This window comes from Mixophyes fleayi, chromosome 2 (assembly GCF_038048845.1).
Source record: "Mixophyes fleayi isolate aMixFle1 chromosome 2, aMixFle1.hap1, whole genome shotgun sequence".
Classification (NCBI taxonomy): domain Eukaryota; kingdom Metazoa; phylum Chordata; class Amphibia; order Anura; family Limnodynastidae; genus Mixophyes; species Mixophyes fleayi.
In genome coordinates, this window is record NC_134403.1 from 195,549,869 (window position 1) to 195,570,962 (window position 21,094).

Genomic DNA, 21,094 nt, shown 5'->3' on the forward strand with positions numbered 1-21,094 from the left:
ATGATTACCTCAAAAATAACGATCGACAACATAGCTCCTGAAGTTTGAGCCACGCACTGCTTCACGAGGGGGGGACTTGATCTTCCTCCTCCTCCTCCGCCTCGTCCACCCCAGCAACCTCGTCCATGACCCCGGGTGCCCCACTCCTGATGGCAATATTATGGAACACCACACACAGAGCGATGATCCTACAAACCTTCCTCGGCTCATACATCAGGGCGCCACCAGACCGGTCCAGGCATCTAAATCGAGCCTTGAGAACTCCAAAAGCCCTTTCTATGACCGATCTGGTGGCCCTATGAGCCGAGTTATAGGCCTCCTCCTGCTCTGTGTGTGGGTTCAATATAGGAGTGAGGAGCCAAGGGCAGGAGGGATACGCATTGTCTCCTATGTAGGAAGAGAGGAAAGAAAAAAAATAAAAAATGAAAACTTTTAAAGACTACAACTATACGTGATATAAATTTAATGCTAACATTCTAATATATGAGGGCAAACTACAATCTAGGCCAAATAGTAAGGTTACTACGTCTTAATACTGTATAATTAGCCTCCAAACAAAACTAGCCATATCCATTAATGCCTCAACAACAAAGGTAAATCAACATTACAGATTGGCAAAGTGCACCTAACTAATATTTTTACACCTGCCAGAGTCCACTATTCTCAAGACACATACCTATTATTAATAGGTGACTTTCAGTTATATGGCTACATGAGCATTATATCTCTTAATAGTCAAAAGATTGATACAATCACTCTATAGTAGGGAAATTGATAAATACAAGGCACATGTGTAACAGTAAAATATCAATTACTATATTAAACTTTAACAATCTATGTCTGCCATACAATATGACTAAACATTTATAGTTGAGGGAACCATTATTTGCACATAATTACCAAGAAGCCACGCATCTCCGTGTGGTGTCACACCCCCTTGCCTCTGTTGCAATCTAGGCCACAACCATGAGTTACGAAATGCATAGGAGTCATGGGTACTCCCAGGCCATTTCGCAACCAGGTTTCGAAACAGGAGAGACGGGTCACATATGGCCTGGACGTTTATTGAGTGGAAATGCTTCCGGTTAATGTAAACGGAAGCATCTCCACTCAAGGGCACCAGTGCCACATGAGTCCCATCTACAGCCCCTATCACGTTTGGAAAGCCAGCTATGGTGACAAACTGCTGCTTGATCCGCACAAGAGACTCCTCTTCGAGTGGCAGATGTATAAACTGCCGGAGTCGTGACCCATTCCTGCCGCGACCCCGACTGTGAACTGTAAGGATCCAGTTGCACAGAAGTGCAGTACCGCCACAAGTTTGGTCAAAGGCGGTACTGCTGTCGGGATGACGCGCATTGGCTCAAGGTCACGCTCCACAATGCGCAGGGTGTCCAAGATCAGATATGGAGGAAGCCGATAGCGACGGACAACCTCCGCATCTGACATCCCAAAGAGGCTGACACGCGTCCTGAAGATGCGCTCCCTCGGACGTCGACGTCGGCGTAGTTCCTGGTTAGGACGGGCCACAGGAGCACGCCCCTCGTGACGCATAATGTACTCAAACTCCAGGAGTGCCTGTATATGTGTGAAAAGGAAGAGGTCACAAACCAGCACTTAGGTGAAACGTTTAGACTTTGCATTGTGTGACTTTGGCACAAATTACACAACCAATACTTACAATGATGTCGTTATTCATGCTTTCGCTTAATGGTGTAAAAGGACAGTCCATAAGTAGATGAAAGTAATGTGGAAGGCGAGTTTGTATAAAAAAAATAAATAAAAAAAAAACATTTTTAAACATAATTACATAATTACATAAACAAACCCTATTCATTGTCCAAACACCATATAGTCATATAGAACCACCGCCAAAGTGCTTGCAAACGTTATACTTACCATCGCCATAGACCCTTTCACAAATCAGATTAGTTAGATTGAACTTTATGTGCCGTACAAATGTGAAGGGAGTGAAACACTAAATACAGAGTGCTAATGTGTTTTTAAGGTAGGGCCACAAAACACCACTCTAATTAAAGTGATTATAGCACAATCAAATAAATCGTAAAAACCATGGCCAATCTTACTGCAAGGTGTTTTAACAAGGGGTATGTAAGAAACAATATCTGGTTTCTACTTACCACGCACACAGACAAGATTGTCTTGAAGTGACACAGATCCAAAACAAAGATCACAGGCCAAAATAACACAGACAGATCCGATATCTGTGGGGGAGGGTCAACAGATAAAAAATTAAGCAATTAAAAGAGATAATATTTATTAATTTCACAGTGGACTAAATATTAAAACTCCACAGCTAACCAAACACTTTTGCACTAACCTTCAACATAAAAACCACTAGCACAGTACATTAAGCCCTTTCTGCAGCAATAGAGATTTCTTGCTCACCAACATATAGTTACATCTTTAAACATACTGAGTACTGAGCAAGGTACAGCAGTAAACATCAGATTAAAAAAACATTTGCCCATCTACAGTCTACTTACCCAGAATTGTGAAACTCACAACAACACAGAAGTGCAAGCAAGGTATTTTTTAACTATCACTCTAATTAGGTAATTAAATGCTGGTGCGAACGCCGGAGAGTATGCCGAACAGAAGTCATTAAGAGCACACAGGTGCGTACCAATTAAACAAGTTTGTTTTTGACAAAAAGTCATCCTGGCATGTTACCTAAGGTTATTCAATGTACGGTAAGTCGATATTTAAACTATTATTACAGATGTAAATAATAAGCTTAGCTTTTACTGCTGCGCCAATATTAAGGATAAAATAGTTTGGACTATAATTATATTCCCTAAAAAACATTTACATGTATCAAATTTACATGTGCAAACTTAATGTGTGACAATATAGTGTAGTGGTTATGTATTACACCCACCAATACTAAGTGCAGGAGTTCGAGATCACAGGTCAACCATAAGCAGGTCAACTCCTTTCTCACTGCTCCTCTTCTGTCTCCCCCCCTCTACCAATCCCTTCACTGGCTCCCCTTCCCCTACAGAATCCTGTTCAAGCTCCTCACTCTTACATACAAGTCCCTCGCCAACTCCACTGCACCCTACATCTCCACCCTCCTCTCTATTCATGCTCCATCCCGCCCTCTCTGTTCTGCCAATGACCGTTGCCTCTCTTCCCCCCTGATCACCTCCTCCCACGCGCATATCCAAAACTTCGCCCGTGCTGCCCCCTTCACTGGAACAAGCTCCCTCCCTCCATCAGAACTTCCCCTAATCTGTCCAGTTTCAAACAGCTTTAAAAACCCACCTTTTTCTTAAAGCCTTCCAGTCTCCCACTTAACTTCCTACCTTTTCTTCTGCCTCTTCCTCCCCCCTTATCCTCCATTCCTCCATCTCTCCCCCGTGTCTCTCTGTCTGTCTACCCCACCCCTTAGATTGTACGCTCATTTGAGCAGGGTATTCTCTCCTCCTGTCTTCACCACTGTTAACCCTGCTCTCCAGCTACTTAGCCCTCCTCCTTGAGGACCCTCTTTCCCGCGTCCCCTCTCGCTCCCTCCTCTCCCCTCTAGGGGTCTCCCTGTCATCCGTGCCTTCCCTCTTGGACTCCGTCGTTGGCGGACCTTCCCCTCTCCCCTCCTCCGCCCCTCTAGCGGTGCTTTGAGCTCACTGAGTTACTGTGATTATTGTTTACTGTACTGTGCTGTCTCACCTCGTATTGTAATCTCGTTTGTCCCTGTACGGCGCTACGGACACCTAGTGGCGCCCTATAAATAAAAATTAATAATAATAATAATAATAAGTACAAAGCGATTTACGAGCCTCCATTAAGCATACTCAGTAAAGTATAATACAAATAAAAAAACACAAATGCTTGTAACATGGCACAAGATACGCCACATGTTTTTATTTTTTAATAATTATTAAAATGGTCAAGTCTATGATGAAGCCGAATGTTTGGCCAACACTTTAACACAATTTATAAAATTAGCCATGCACTGTGCACTCGATTCCAGCAGCCATCATGAATGGGGAATGGAGTGTGCACTCCATTTTGGAAACTGTCATGAATGGGGAATGGAGTGTGCACTCCATTTTGGAAACTGTCATGAATGGGGAATGGAGTGTGCACTCCATTTTGGAAACTGTCATGAATGGGGAATGGAGTGTGCACTCCATTCCGGAAACTGTCATGAATGGGGAATGGAGTGTGCACTCCATTCCGGAAACTGTCATGAATGGGGAATGGAGTGTGCACTCCATTTTGGAAGTCACAATGGATAGGGAGTGATAATAGAAAATATATCTGCCTAGCATACCAAACTGCAGTGTAGAGGCCCATAAAAGCCAGCAAGCAGCATAGTGCGCTATATAACAATGTTTTATTTATTTTTTTATAAAAAACCAAATATCAATGTGTGTGTTTGTTTAGCATATTTTGTTTTTTATTTTTCATACGCAGAGTATGCTTCTAAAGGCTTTTAACAGTTGTTTGCGCTAGGTATTTTGGATTTAAACATGACCCTGGCCGTTATTAACTTTTGTGAAAGATTTGAGACAGGAGTGACGTCAGTTTCACTCAACTGGAAAGAGAGAACGCCTACTGTTCTCAAGGGAAAATGCATAACGCCTACTTTACTCAAATGGTGTCTCATCTCCGCCCAGTCCGCGCCTACTCTCCGCCCATTCCCACCCCTTTGTTCTCAAGTGGTCAGCAGCCATCTCAAATCTATTTGCGTTGGACTTTTAGATTGCGTTGACTTTGCGAGTAGTATCTGCCGTGATTGCGTAGCGCAAGTGTCGTTTTGCACCTCTCAAGTGGCATTTTCCGCATCTAAAGTCTCGTTTCGCGCATGCGCAGAATAAATTAGCAGATGCGTATGCGTTTGCGTACCTTGATGAATTAGGCCCCACATTCTTAGTTCAAATCAAACTCATTACACAACCTCTCATGTAGGTGAATATAAGACAGTGTGCAGGGCCACCTTAACAACTTTATGGGCCCCCGGGCAATGCAGTGTACCGGGCCCCTAAAAAAAATTAATATATATATATATATATATATATATAGGGGCCCCCTTAACTTACCTTAAGTCCGATCCTCTTCTTTTTTCCGCGCCGCTGAGTCTCTTCTGCCCTCTTCCGTGCTGTGGTTGCATTCACTGCGAGCACAGCACGGAAGAGGGGACCAGGGAGGGAGCCGGATCACCGCTGATGTGACCGCAAGGTATGTATTTAAAAAAAAATAATAATAATAATTTTTTTATTTTTTTTTTAGGATTCCGATGGGCCCCCCTTGCATGCAGGGCCCCCGGGCACCTGCCCATCGTGCCCAATGGAAGAGATGGCCTTGACGGTGTGTTGATTTAGCTCATTAAAAACACTTCAAAATCATTTGTCCCAGGTTATAAAAACATGTGAGTGTTAAAACGAATAATTAGATTACAATAGTCCTGCATAATACACTCCGATTGTGTTTTTACATATTTAAACAAACCCTTGCACCTCCCACATTTGCCTTTACGGAACACTTTCTTATCTTTAAATAAGAAGCGGCTCTTTAGGCGCAGATCTTAAGATTAACTAATTGCTTTAGATCTGTTCCATCTTATTTTCAGTTGCGTAAGAGACTTAAGGTGGGCGTGTCTTCGAACTTTTTCGCTTTTTGAATTGTGAATTTCTTATCTCCCCGTTTTTTCTTAAAATACTCATCCCAACTTAAGCACAAGATAAGATCAGTAATGAATCAAGACCATTGTGTGCAAACTCAGCCCAGGTTAGATGACCCACCCAATCGTCCTGGTGGGGAAAAGGTCTTAGTCCTGGTTTACCCTTTCATTATGTCCTTTTGACTGAGGGTAGTAGGCTGTACAAAGATTCACTTGGATATTTAACTTTTTGCACAAAAATCTTCAAAACTAAAGAAACTGAACACCATAGTCAGAGACAATCAGGGGGATCCATGTAAGCAAAATAACTTTGATATACAGTGCTACCTGGACAGGAGCTGAAGGTACACTCGAGAGGAGAATAAAGTCTGCTGCTTTGTAAAATTGTTATGTAGTTATAGCCTTTACGGACCTCGACAGGGCATCTGCTTTACGATTCCTGATGCCACGCCGAAAGGGTTTCCAGAGGTCATATCGAGAAAAGAATAAAGAAAAGAATAGAGACCACCTGGCTTGACAACGGTTCAAACATTGAGCTGTGTGGAGGTATAATAGATTTTTATGGTCGTTGTACAATGTAACACACAATGGTGACGTTTTTCAGTGGAGGAACGTTGGAGGACTATGACACCAAGGCTGTGTAGAATCAGGCTATTTGAGGACATAAAATATTATAAAAGCTGGTTTCATGGATACAAAAGCTTCTGAAGCCCCAGAGGACCATTCCTTAGTGTTGGCATTTTTTCACATGAGGTCAGTAATATGGGTTATTAGGATGAACTGACAGTAACAGTTTGCGAAAATAAGGAATCGATGAATTGCCTTTACACTAGAGGACATGGCCAGTTGAGGATGGCCTGAACCTTCTCTGGAGCCATCTGGAGTCCGATATGATGTAACCAAGAAAAGGAATGTGGTTCTGTTCAAATATGCACTACTCCAATTTGTAGTTTAGTTGTTGGTTCCGGAGACAGGTGAGAACTCCAGGTGAGATTCTGTAAGATTTCATTAACTAAGATTTGGAAATGACAGGGGAACTACAGAACCAAATGGCATCACTAGGTACTCATAGTGACCATTATGGGTATCCACTTGTCACTTTCTCATATCAGGTTGTATGCACCTTTAAGATCCAATTTGGTATAAATGGAGGCACCTTTAACATGATCAAACAACTCTGTGATTAAAAGAAGGGAATATCAATCTTTCACAGTAATTACATTTAGGTCACAATTAATGAATGGATGGTCTAAGAGCTCAATCTTTCCTTTTTACAGATAAAATGCTGGAAACTGCAGGTGAGGATTTACAAATTAAACCACGTTGAAGGCTTTCACTGACATTTGAACATAGCTTGTGTTCTCCGGTAGAGATAGAGGATATACTCAACTGTCACAAACCATGTGTCAGCATTCCCGGTAGGAAGATGATGGAGAGTATTGTAAATGAAACGGAGTGTCTTTATTTTAACACAGGTCACACAGGTATAAACAAGATGCAGTCACTGGTAAGGCAGCTAACACCAGTCCAAAAGGGTGGTAACTCTTAATTCTCAACAGGCCACTTGCAGAGTGTGGACAGTGTTGGATCACACATGCACAGTGGAATTGGAAGCCAACTTGAACATCTTGTTCAACTTTTGTTAAAAAATTATTAAAAATAAAATACAATAATTATTTTAATATGATAAAATGCTTTTACTGCCGATAGTATCCTTTAATAAATAGGAAGATACCCTATCTCTGGCGAAAATAGCCATTTTCATCAGAGAAGTGGCTTTTCTCCGTTCAAAAAATATACCCCCTAGAACCGGCAAACAGCATAGCTACCCTGAAATAATATAATCACCACTTGGATTGAAAAAAACGAAGTGTATATTGTTGTATAGAAATATCAATATAAGTACTTAAACCACTTCACCCCGAACTCCCAGAGGTAAAAGCCCCTTACTTAATTCAGAGGTATTTGAATATTCAAAAAGCTGTCAGGTCTCCATAATCATATTCACAGCGATCACAGGTGCCAATATTATATTGTTATGTTGTTACACAGCTTATCCTTTAGGTGTGCAGATTCATACTTCGTTCTCATTCATTTTGTTCTTGACTATGCTGTATGCCAAGAAAACCTTTTCCATCAAAGAGCAGTTTTGTTAGTTCTAGTCAGCACCACGTGTCACACATATACTATAGGTACATCATCATATATCTGTATACCAGTACATAATGATACAGTTAGATGACAATACAACATACTGTATTCAATCAACATTGCTGCCCATATATGTAGACTGCTCCTGCGCCGCTTGTCACATGGGAATAACAATGTCATATGACCGAGCACGGAAGTGGCACTTGTCAGCAGGTCGGTGGAACATGAAGGGGCTCAGTTTGGTTGTGTCCGCGCTGTGGCTGCTGGAAGTGTGCGGGAATCCTCCGCAGAGAGGAGGGGGGCCGGTGCCGCTCGTCATATGGCATGGGATGGGTAAGGAATGTATAATTATATAACCCTCTAGCTTCACCATTCAAATGCCATCCAAACCCTCTGGTCAAGTGATTTTTGTTTTAATCCATGGCAGGTGATTCCTGCTGCAATCCGATCAGCATGGGGGGCATAAAGAAAATGGTGGAGCAGCAAATCCCTGGAATCTATGTGCTGTCTCTGAAGATAGGAAACACCATCTTTGAGGTGGGTGAGGCGTTTAGGGGAATTCTATGATGTGATGTGTAAGAGGATGTAGGTGTCACTGAGCTGTTTATTATAAACATAAGTACAAATAAGCAGCTGTGCAGATCTCCATAGCTAAAATACACATTGCCGCATATAATGCAGAGTTTGGTTACCTTAATATATGAATTTTAAAAGTTTCATGAGTCTATTAGATCTGAAAATAATTCACATAGGGATTTGATTGTGAGGTTAGGCTAGGTACACACTGGATGTTTTTCTGTCAATCAGCTGACATATGACCGTTTGGTCAGAGATTGCGTTGGTGTGTATACTTACACGATTAACGACGGCCATTCCAAAGTGCCGATCACCACTTCACTTGGTTGATTGTATTGTTTAATAATTTTGGTACAATCATGTAGTGTGTATGAATTCAGGACCAATTCCTCAAACTGCGACTCCTTTCGGGGCATGTGTATGTAAACTTCTGATGTCTTTACCTCTCCCACATGGTGTGGCATCTGCATGCCAGTTAAATGGCAACTAGGTGCTTCTAACGGAAAACTGTGTATATGTGTCTATAGCAAATTTCTGCTTGCATAATTATATACCTTTGTCCGTCCAGTCTGGAAGAAAGACAAATGGATGTGAAATACTAAAGATGTGTTTTTGTTTCCTTTTCCGGAATATGAGTTTGTGGGAGGTTTTTGCCAGTAATGTTCTGCCCTTTATTTAAATTTCTTTATAATATCACTGCAGGGACCCCATATGTCATATCGGTGAGTACTAAAGCAAGATGACAATATGGCTGTCAGAAGTCGCTAGCTGGAAGGTTGGTCTTCCAAAAGTCGTTTAAAACGTGTCTAGTGTGTAGGCATGAATCTCCCGACCGAACAGACCTTCAGTCGTAGGTGCGATCGTTGTAGCTAACACATCGTCGGAAAATTCTCCAATGCGTTCATAGCCTTAGCATATCCTTAAGCTGTACATTTATTGGGCTGGAGTTCTGTTTAAGACCAATTTTGACTATGCCAAAGTCCTTACCACTGGAGTGTTCAACCGAGCATGTCACATTAATTTCCCCTCACAGTCATGAGTGCTTGGCTTTTCTTTTGTAAGTAATATGATGTTTATAAGTAAAATGCTTAGGGTTCGAGACCATGTTAAGTTGACACCCAATATTGGCAATTTTCTGTACAGTGCTGTGGAAATTTGTGGCTCTATATAAATAAATAGTGATGATGATAGAACAAAGCAATGTCCCCTTGGCGCACAGTGTATAAACTTATTACTAAGTAAATGCCTTTTATTGCTCAATATATCAAACGTTTGAAATAGTTGAAACAAATTTCAGAAAAGGTTGCAACCTTGTAGACACAAAGTATCACTGATTACATGAATACAATTGCAGTAAGGTGTACATGGATAAGTAAAATGTAAAGCAAGTTACAGTGAGCTAGGCTAGTAGCCTTCACACACACATACATAACTGCATAATAAAAGTTCAGTATAAGTCCCAATGGTAGGGATAAACACTCTTGGGCACCAAATATCAATGTCCCAATGGTAAAAACAAATAAATGTAGCTCCAAATGGAGTCCAGGGTTAAACGGGTGCTAAAGAGTATAAAGGCAATTCCAGCGGATCTCAATGGTATGTTATAGTCCAAGAGTGTAGGTCCAAATATCGGTATTGATAGTCCAAAGACTAAAAGCTGATATGAGCAGTGTGGCTACTGTCCCGATACTTGCTGCGGGTTTCCGATAACATCCACTGAAATCGTGGCAGGGAGATAAGTCCAAAGGTTCAGCCAGTGGGTCAGGACGCTGTGGACACTCACTTACCCTATCCAGGGCTGGTGTGCTCTTCCCGGAGGCTGTCTTGTTGCGTATAGCTGCAGCTGGGATCCTCGGTGTGTGCCACAGTCGCGGCTGGGTCGGTTCTGCGCATGCGGCGGTGTGTAAGGAAACGGTCCTCAGTAAGTTCTTATGTAAAGAACAAGTGGTGGGCTGAGGTCCAGTATCCAGACCAACGCGTTTTGCTTCAATGCTTCATCAGGGAAATGATCATAACCGACACCATATAAAGGAAAGTTGAAACAAAAATCTTACTGTCATTTCCTTTTCTGTTGATCCCTTGTTTCACTTCTTGAATACAATATTACTACTCTTCCCTGGTATGCACGTTCTGAGGGCCTTATTCATTTTCAGACGCAACTTGTGTTTTAGAAAGGAGCAGGGAATACTAGCTAGACTGACCGCTGTATTTGAAAATCTCTTACTCTCCGGTCTGTCCTCGAAAGGCCTTAGATCCACACTCTACAATGCACTATTCCCACTCATGTCCGACATAAAAGACCATTTCCAACAGACCTTGGAGAGTCCTTATACCAGGAAGACTGGTCAGACATGTTTGAATGGATGGCGCACTGCTCTATCAATGTCCGCATTAAATAAAATGTGTGTAAACTACTCCATAGGTAGTCCTACTTCCCCCTCTAGGCTGCACAGCATCTATCCACAGGTTAGCACTGCCCGCTGTAGGAACTTTGACCACACTGGCAGTTTTCTGCATGTATGGTGGGGCTGCCCCAAGTTATGACCATTCTGGTTCGCTGTTTTCTCCTTTGCCTCCGCTGTACTAGGTGTCTACATTCCCACTGACCCCAAGCATGTGCGCCTCCTACTACCTGTTCCTGACCTTCCATCTCACACTCATAGATTGTTCAGACACATCATAAGTGCGGCGACCTGCCAGTTAGCCGCATCTTGGAAGAACCTGTCACCACCGACCCTCCATTTGGTTTGCAACCGGATGTAGCACATTTACCAGATGGAACAAATCAGTATCGTACTAATGGGCTCCTCCGTCTCCTTTTACAAAGTTTGGACCCTGTGGGCCTCTTGCCATAACCATCCACCATTCTGCTACTAGATGGGCACTTACTCGAGGCCAATATAACCCACTGACACAATGCAATCTTATACCTCCTCATCCCAAGCACGAATCCTCACTCTTTAGCCTTTTCTATCCTTAACTTGCTTTCTGTCTAACTCCCCCTCTTTGTATCCCAACCCTCTTGTCCCCCTCTTTCCTTCTATCCCTCCCCTTATCTCTCTCCCCCTGATACGTGATAAAACATACATCGCTGCTAGTGACCATCAGATACCTGATCTAATTCTCTGTACATGCGCTCTTAGGGCGCAACCATCAAAGACTCTACCTGACACATGAAATGACTTGCCCTTTATCTGTCTGTATATAACCATATCTGCGATGTTCACATTTTGTTGTTGCCATCTTTTGTATGCGATGTACTCATAAACAGTGTTTTTAAAAAAATAAATAAAAAAAAAGGCACAGAACTAGTGTGCAGTACCAACCGTATTCAAATCCAAATGTATCTCGAGATACCATTTCAGTTTGAATCTGGGTATAAGTACACTCTGCCTAACTGTTAATTGCTGTATGTAGATACACACAATAAACTGTAGTATATGCCCAAGTGTCTGTTCCGTAAAGATCAGACACACACACACACACACACTAAATTATAAATTATGAACAACTTTTAGCAGTATAATCATTAATAAAAATCTATTTTTATTTTACATTAAATACATAAATCAAAATTCTTTTAATGCGCACTATATATACAATGCATTTATATAACCAATCTGGCTGTGGACTAAATGGTTTGTTCCACAAAGGTTTGATTATCACTTTACAAAAAGTTTATGTATACTCCAAAAAAACATGCTTTCTTGTTTCTCCTCAGGACATGGAGAACAGCTTTTTCCTCAATGTGAATAAGCAAGTGGATCTTGTTTGTGAGCAGCTAGCGAAAGATCCCAATCTCCAGCAGGGCTACAATAGCATGGGCTTCTCCCAGGGCGGGCAGTTCTTGTAAGTAATATCTAAAGATGGAAAAAACTTTTTTTTTTTTTTTTTTTTAGTGGTTTCTTTTAGGCTAAAGTGCATCAAACCAAAACATCTGCCTTTGCTTCCACCAGCATTTCGCTAAAGCAATAAACATCTGATTGTCTTTTCTAGACAGATTGATACAAGCACAATTACATATTGACTGTAATCTTTATATGTGTGTGATGGGACTCCCTACTTATCTATGCAATTTAGCCATCCTGTGTATAGATTAATGTGACACAAATCCACTCGTTAGGCAATAAGGGCAAACAAAGGATGTGAGCATATGTAGCCAATTTTGTAGATAATATGTTACTTCTAAATTGCCCTGTGATGACCAAACCACTTTCATGTTTACTTATAGGAGAGCTGTTGCTCAGAAATGTCCCTCCCCACCCATGAAGAATCTCATCTCAATTGGAGGACAACACCAAGGTAGTGTGTCCACTCCCATATATATATATATATATATATAAAATAAATAACAGTTTGTCAGTAGTCCTTTGCAGGTACCCAACTGCTGAGTTACTCCTAAAATGGCATACACAAAATCTATAGAAAAATGTTTTGTAACATGTAAATTACAAAACTATGATTCACAATTTACAGAATTAATTTGCATGGGATTTTTTGGCCTACAGCCGTAAGATGTGACTTATTTAGTGCCAATTACAAATCTTTGAAAATATGGTAATATAATGTAGTAAAATATTGTTAAATAAACACACAGACATCGTGACACAGGTACTTTATTAAAAATAAAAACTCCCTTGCTCACCACTTTATTTCTTACCTAAATCCTTCATGAGGATCTTCTTCCTTCTTGAAGCTTGGCAATCCATATGGTAAAACAAACAATCATCCTGAGCAATGATGACCTGCTCTCAAGGATAATGACACACCCACTGCCTGTCAGACTCTAATAAATACAGAGCTGCTTCTCACTGATTGGTCAGAGCATGGAAAAGCCTCTCTGTATTGGTTAGCAGTGGCTGGTCCTCATGTGGGAGAGGCTTTCCCATTCTTTCACCAATCAAAGCGAAGCTGCTTTGACAGCAGCAGGCCTATCGTTTTGCTGAGCATATCGTTGCTGCAGATGTTTGGTAGGACTGGCAATTCATATGGAAAAAGCCCAAACTAGTTAGGTAAGAAATAAAGAGGGTAAACGAGGGTGTGTGTGAGGGAGTTTTAACTTTTGTCATGGTGTTTGTTTGTGTGTTTGTACCAGACCATGCTGGTGATTGTAGTTCTGCATACTCCAGCATACCCAAACAGTTAAGGCATGCCAGGAATTGCTAGGACCTGTAGTGCACCAGCATACAAAAAAATGCTTATTTAACCAGTTATACTTTATTGCCTCACACCCATTGCCCTGGGAGTGTTTGGGAGGAGCCCTACTACTTTTAGCACAGGGCTGTTTTCTTCTAGAGGAGGGAAATCCCTAGAAGCAATTGACCACCATGCTGAACGGTTGGGACTGGTTGACATTATGATGTGGGACCCCATGCTGTGGGTTTTCCTGTTATAGTGTAGTAAGCCCAGCATGTCATAGTCTAGTGCTGATAGTGGCTTTTTCAGAGAGCTCGCACTGTTTGTTTCCCTGATTTTGCTTCTACCAGCCTAGGCTGTTAGCGCTGGTACTGGCAACATTTTTTAGTGGGGCTGTTTTTTTTTTTTAATATTTAACACTTTTTTTTGTTTTGCTGATTTCAAAGGTTTGTGCCGATAATCATCATTATCAGCATGGATCTTTGCACTAGCCTTCAACACACACACACACACACACACACACACACACCTACACACACCTACACACCTGCGGGTCTGCATTGGACCACATTTGCCCGTTCCGCCTTTCCAGTCAGAAGGAAGCGCAAGTGTTAGATGCTAGCAAGTGCACTGACGCATATATGTGTGCTCCTTGTGGGCATGCGCAGTACAAATTTATGTAATTTACACTATTCAAACTGGCACAAGTTCAGCCCTGCATCAGGCCCATGGTGCGGATGTCCTAATTTCATATGTTTAGATTCTCTCTGGCCTACGTAGGACAAGACCTTCACCAAAAAATGGTGGTAACTATATTATATTATCAAAAGAAACCATGAAGTACCCTACAGATTAAGCTTTGATAGCTGTGTAACTTAATACCTATTTCAGTGAATCCATCTTGATTCAGTGCATTTAAATTAGGTGATGCAGGTAATTTGCATCAAAAATGGTTGTAATCACTGGGATGTTTGATCCCAATATTACACGCTCTCAGATTAGTAAATCTAGCCCTTGGTATTAACAAACAGCGGGTTTGAAAAAGTGGAGATGTTGCCTATAGCAACCAATCAGATTCTAGCTGTCATTTTGTAGAAAGTACTAAATAAATGAAAGCTAGAATCCGATTGGTTGCTATAGGCAACATCCCCACTTTTTCAAACCCGCAGTTTAGTAAATATACCCCCAAAAATGGAACGGTTTTGTTTTGTACATGGACCTTATGTGTGTGGACCACACATACTTTCTTTGCATGCTATACTGATCAATGATCCCTTAGACCGCATTTGTTACTGTTGAAAATTACAAATATTCAGGATTCTGTATCTTCGGAGTGAAACTTTATAATCCGTTCTAGTCTTGCGAGGAAGCTTATCATTTTTCCTTGTGGCTGTATCTTATGTTTAGGTGTATATGGTTTGCCTCGGTGTCCTGGAGAAAGCTCACACATTTGTGACTGGATTAGAGAAACATTGAATGTTGGGGCTTACACCAAAGCTGTGCAGGAACAGTAAGTACAAACAGAGGGTGGAATACTGTAGTAAAGTGAACAAAATTGCAATTTAATGGGCCCTGTAATATTAGTGAAGAAAATAATAGAACTAATGATAATATTCCACAGCTAGTTACTATTTTGATATGAAAGCTTGTGCCGGAAGAAAAAAATATATAGAAATTTACTTCAAAGTAAATATTTGTCCTTTTTTTATTTGACAACCTAATATATGTCATGCTAAATGCACTTGTCTTGAAGTCTTCTGTGTCCTCTTTAGCTTGGTGCAGGCAGAGTACTGGCATGACCCACTCAATGAGGAACAATACAGAAATTGCAGCATATTCCTGGCAGACCTCAACCAGGAGCGGGTGAGTGAACAAAACAATCTTCAAACACTTTAAGTATCCTGTATGCAGAGACTGCACTGAAAGAAGAATTAGGAGTGGCACTTTAATAAACAAATGTCATTCCTGGTAGGAATGCTGACTATTTCCTGGGCCAGGCATGTGGACTGAATCTGGAATAAAAGGTGATTCTTAAGAGTGTCAACTATAGGTCACAAAGCACTTTATATTTTGTAGCGTGTGAGGCAGCCATGTTGGATGTGCTCACCTACTATTTTATGGAATCCTTCCCATCTGTGTCCCTGCCTCATTGGAGCTTAGACTAAATTCCCTACTATAGTCTCTCACACTAAAACACATGGGTAATTTTTTATTGTAAGCCAATTAACCCTTTCAGTATGTTTTTCTGCTGTGTGGGAGGAAACCAGGATACCATGCAATCACAGGGAGAACATACAATCTCCACACATATAGGGCCATGGTCCAGCGCTGTGTGGCAGTAATACGAACGACTTACACTCAAGTTCAGGCAGCATATGTGGGACAAAGTATTGTGGGTGGAGCTTCTCCTGAGTTGGCAATTTCTTATCTGTAAAAACTTAATTTCGCTAACAGTCCACTTGGAGATTGGTTTTTATTTTTTATTTGTTGTGATTGCTCAAAATTCTCTTTACTTTCAAAACAACAATATAATTAAAAAATAAATAAGCTTATAGGTTGCAAGAAAATTGTGATCCAGCTATTCAAGTTGACTGCCAATAAAACAGATCAGTGATCAGATTTTACCACACAAATAATTGGTCATGTTAAAGTGGTCTAGATGTTTCCAGACATTTACATTTTATTACTTTGAATGATATTAGTCACACTAATGCACCCTCACAACTGTCCCAATCTCCACTCTGAGCCACATTTGCTCCTCTTTTCAGCTATGCCCTCTTCCACTTAGAATGTAAGCTCTCTAATGAGCAGGGTCCTATATTCCCTTTGTTTTCATGTCTGCGTGCGTTTACTTTGTGTACCTTGTATGTCTGTTTTCCCTACTGTACGGCATTGCAGAGCACTGTGGTGACTTACAAATCTGCAATAAGATTATTAATGGCATCTGTACTTCTGGGTTGAATGATACACGCACGTCTGAGTCATCTTTGAGCTATTTATCTGACATATTGAGATGCAATTATGACTGTTATATCCACATAGGGTACAATGATCATGCAATTTGGCCCTAAATTCTCAAACTGACCAACTGTAACAACACCATGTATGTTGTGCTTAAAGGTAATCATGGTTTCTCAAGTTGATATACTAAAGCAAATTTGTACAAAAAAAAATCCATTTGCCTGGGGGCATCAATGTGACTGGAGTTGTTCAGCCTTGCATCTGCATACCCAGTTAGTGCGATTTGGCTATTTATATGTGTCGAAATAATGTTTATATGATCCCTCGCTGAGAAGATTTTGATAGAGGGTTACTGAATCTCCATAATGTGGTGTTTAAGTCCTCAATAGCTTGTATTGTCCAAGATTAGGGAGAGTAATTTTTTAATACAATTGTCATATGTGAGTGTCCCAAGGTTTGTAGGCTGACTGTGTATTTGTATCAGTGCTGTATAAATCAGTAGTATGTTAAATTGAGTGAATTAAATTTGCTTTTAAATGCAATCCTATGTATAGTGCAGAGGTGCAAAATATACCAGCATTCACTGGATACACTGTGTACTATGTAGAGGAGTTAAAAGAGATTCTCAAGCTTTGTAAGACTTGTCCCACTCTTGAAATTGGATATATCTTACTATCATCTGTCCACGCAACATTTCTCTCTGTCTCCGAGAATGCGTTACTCGCTCCTCTACTTGTTGAGGGTTGACAATCTCAACAGGGGCTGTCATTTTGCCTTATAGATATGAACTATTGTGAGGATAAATGCCAGCCTGTGGGACTGTAATTCTTCATTGCCCTTTTTAGGGTCTGTGCTACCTGGCCGAGGCTAAGCTGTAGATCAGTGTCAAAGGGGCGGTGCTAAATGCTCTAATTCAGTGACAACTGCACTTGGGGGGGAAATAAATTCACTCTGACACAACCTGCATCCAGGAGAGTGAACCCTCAACCCAGACATATTCCAGTAGATTTTGGACAGAGGCACATCAACATGATGATGTCCCGGTTGACCCACAAGCTGTTGCTGTACTGCTCGAGACCAGGGACCCGCAGGCATTGTTTGTAGTCTCCAAGACGGTCCCGTGGGATTTTCAGCTGATTTATCAGTTTCCCCCAGTATCAATGCTGCTGTAAATTCTCAACAATATAAAAAAAAAGGAGTCCAGATACTGTGGTAGCACCAGACTGGCCAAGACTTTTGGGGTAAGTCATTCTCAGAAGGATTTGGCAACTGGCTTTAATGGTGTGGCGACTGGGTGATTAGAGCCTGGAAACCTGTTTTGGGAAAGAATTATCAAAGAGGACCTAGAAGACCTTCCTTTCTTGGTGCGAAAATAGGAATTTTCCAATGACTTCTTTCCAGTTGCCTTGTTTTTCTTGTTTTGTAAACCTTTTTTTATTTTTTACAGTGGATAGTGATACATTTGCAACCATTATTTAGTGCCTCTGGATTTTAGTATTGACAGCATTTTCCTTTGACCCACTGCACTGAGTGAATATCGAGTTTCTCACAATTTTCAAGTGGTAGTGGGGGAGGCCAGAATCCTGGTTAAAAACGACTACTTTTTGAATGATCCCTATACTACATGGTAGTGCAGCTTTAATAGATGGCACCACCTCTTGTGGAGTTTACTTATTTAACATTTCTACACTGGGGACTTGAGACACCGACTAGCCAATACATACAGCAAATTTGAAACATATTATGTTTGTAGGACCATAGGCGTGTTCAGTATGCAGTGTGAAAAGTGTTTAAAATGTAACCTAAAGTTTTAAATTGCAGCAACACATAGATGGTGCATCTTGAAAACAAAAAGTAACTATATAAGATGTTATGGATTTCACTTTCAATAAATTCTTGCCAATGTCCTGCATCCGGTTAGTGTTTGTTCTTCCCTTAAGACTTGCTTAATCTGGAGGAACTGCAGTGCAGGCCACAATGGAGCACTATGTTCGGCAATCCCCCCTCCCCCATGATCATTAACTACTTCAGTCAGTAAGCTGGCATCATAACCTGAAATTCCTAGTGCCATTACTGTTGGCTCACATTCTGTTACATAATTCTGCTGAGTTGGTTTACTAATGTAACCTGGTCCTGAATCGGGTATTAGAGGTGGGTATGTTCTTTTTATAAATATTTTTTTTTGTTCATCCTATTTGTTGGACACTGCTTAATCATGGGGGACAAAGGGTGCTGGAGTAGGCACTAAAACGTGTTTTACTTTTAGCTCTTCCCCCATCCTTCAATTTTGACTTTAAGACATATGGAGTAGAGCACCTTTCAGTCAAGCTGCTGAGCAGCAGCTCAATTATTTTTTACATTTGTAACATTGCAATGTTTCATTGCTGGCTTTGGCTGAAAAAGATTTGCGCACACCTGTTTCTGAACATACTCTCCCCTAGGGCCTGCTTTGGCACGCTTCCATGGTTAAGCAGTGTCCCACTAATAGGATGAATGAGACTAGAGGATTTTTGCACTCTAACAAAATCAGTTTCTCTCAATCCATTTGGGGGACATTGCGGTCAGACTATTTTTTTGTTACCACGACTCCGTTATAAAGTTGAGTGTCTTAACTGGTTATTTCAGTCCTATTCTGTGGGCTTTGTTCATAAATAATATTATTGAGGGGGGAAAGAACTAGAGGTGAAACAAGTTACAGTTCTCACTCCAGCATCATCTATAACCAGTATAGAGCAGTGTTCTTTAAATGGCTACAGAGAAATTGACTCGAGTACAAAATCTTCTTATAAAGTGTTATTTCCCTTTAAACAAACATTTTTGGAAGCTGGTGATCCTTTAACCAAATCTGGTTTTACTCTGTCAGCTACTCTTTCCTCAACTACTTTACTTTTGTCTTGGCTTTAGAGTGTAAATGAGACTTATAAACGCAATCTTCAAGCCCTGAATAAGTTTGTTATGGTGAAATTTCTCAAAGACTCCATGGTGGATCCTGCTGACTCAGAAGTTAGTACATTTTCAACTTTCTTAGCAAAGTTTGTTCTCAAGCACACATTTAGGATTTTCACATCTATTTCCTTCCTTTAGTGGTTTGGTTTCTACAGACCTGGACAAAGCAAAGAGACTGTCACATTGCAAGAAAGTGTTTTGTATGCCGAGGTAATTAAACAAAAAAAAAAAAGGGGGGTGGGTACAATTGTCAGTTTCGCACTAGTTTTTACATCATTGACTAACAGAGGAAGCCTTGACCTACTCACTTTGTTTTAACCCTCATTTGTCGCAGCAGCAACTTTGTGTAGGTGTATTTGAAACAACTTTTTTTTTTTTAAGCATTTTATTGTTGCCAATCTTTCCCATGAATCTTCAGATATCATGGGCTTCAGTCTGCAGTTGTCATACTTCCCTTTACATAAGGCAGCATGGTGATAAATTGTGGGCAGACATTATACATTTTATATAGGGCAAGAAAATGTCTTAATCAGCATCACAACATGTTAGTTCAAGCAGCAATTTCATGAAAAAAATTGATTTATCTTTAACCAATAACTGTAGCAAGCTATAAGAATTCTAGTAATTACTATTTTTCCTTTATTTCTTCAAGCTATTGATATAGAATTCTGCAGTAATGTTACTACTATAGCAACCAGTTGCATTGCCAAATACATCATGCTGAGGCTTTTGAATGCTTCTGAGCACTGTAAAATCCACTGCCATGACTAGAAGTCATACTTGTCTGCCCTTAAAGGAGAATTTGTAAAACTGCTACAAAAATGAAAAATTACTAGTCATGCATCCTTACAGTACTTGCTATTTGGGATTACTGCTTTCAAGTGTGAGCCATTTACTTTTACTAAATATATAAGGTTGAGTTGTGTCTCCGATTAAGAACTCCTAACTCTAAAAGGCATCCTCTTGTAAATATTTAAATAAGGATAAAGGAACTGCTTGTGCTTTATTGAAGATAGTATTCCATCTCATCCTTAGGATCGCTTGGGTTTGAGAGAAATGGACAAGTCTGGCAAGCTGGTGTTCTTGGCTGCAGATGGTGATCACCTGCAGTTTTCAGAGCAGTGGTTCAATGATAACATCCTCCCCTTCCTCCATTAAAGTTAATCTTGCTGATGCTAGTTTCTTGGAAAAAGGCACTCCTGCAAATTGCACTGATATGTACTATGACTAGCCACTAGTAATGGCAACTGCTCTTGCAACAATGGACTGCTTCTAATAAATGAAGTTACTGTAAAACAGGTTCTCTTTCCCTTAGTGACACCCCTACTTTATTATTGTGAGATTAATTATATATATATATATATATATAATCTTTGTATCCAGAATGCTAGAGTTAAAATTACTAAGAAGATTGGCCATATGGTTTCTCTTTTAAGACCCAATTGTAATAGGAGAAAATATAATCAAAATGTCCCTTTTTGGCCATCCACTTTTATGTACTCAGGTACCTGTACATTAGCTTGCAGTGTTCTCTGGAACTCAATAGATAGATGGAGCACTATGACTCTATACTCACTGCATGATTGAAAACCAGAACAAATCTGGGTGCATGCAGTTAGTATAGACAAGTTTTCTGCATATTTAAAAGACTGTTCTGAGAACCAGTGAATAGAGCAC

The 21,094-nt window shown here is 40.6% G+C and overlaps 1 protein-coding gene across 1 annotated transcript; it reads left to right on the forward strand.

Moving 5' to 3' along the window:
* Positions 1-7,962: 7,962 nt before the first annotated feature.
* Positions 7,963-20,713, forward strand: PPT1 (palmitoyl-protein thioesterase 1). Its single transcript, XM_075195268.1, has 9 exons — positions 7,963-8,131; positions 8,226-8,335; positions 12,096-12,223; positions 12,606-12,676; positions 14,918-15,020; positions 15,283-15,373; positions 19,376-19,474; positions 19,556-19,627; positions 20,453-20,713. Exons 1-9 carry the CDS (start codon positions 7,972-7,974, stop codon positions 20,573-20,575), a joined length of 957 nt encoding a protein of 318 aa, XP_075051369.1. The 5' UTR covers positions 7,963-7,971; the 3' UTR covers positions 20,576-20,713.
* The last annotated feature ends 381 nt before the right edge of the window (positions 20,714-21,094 follow it).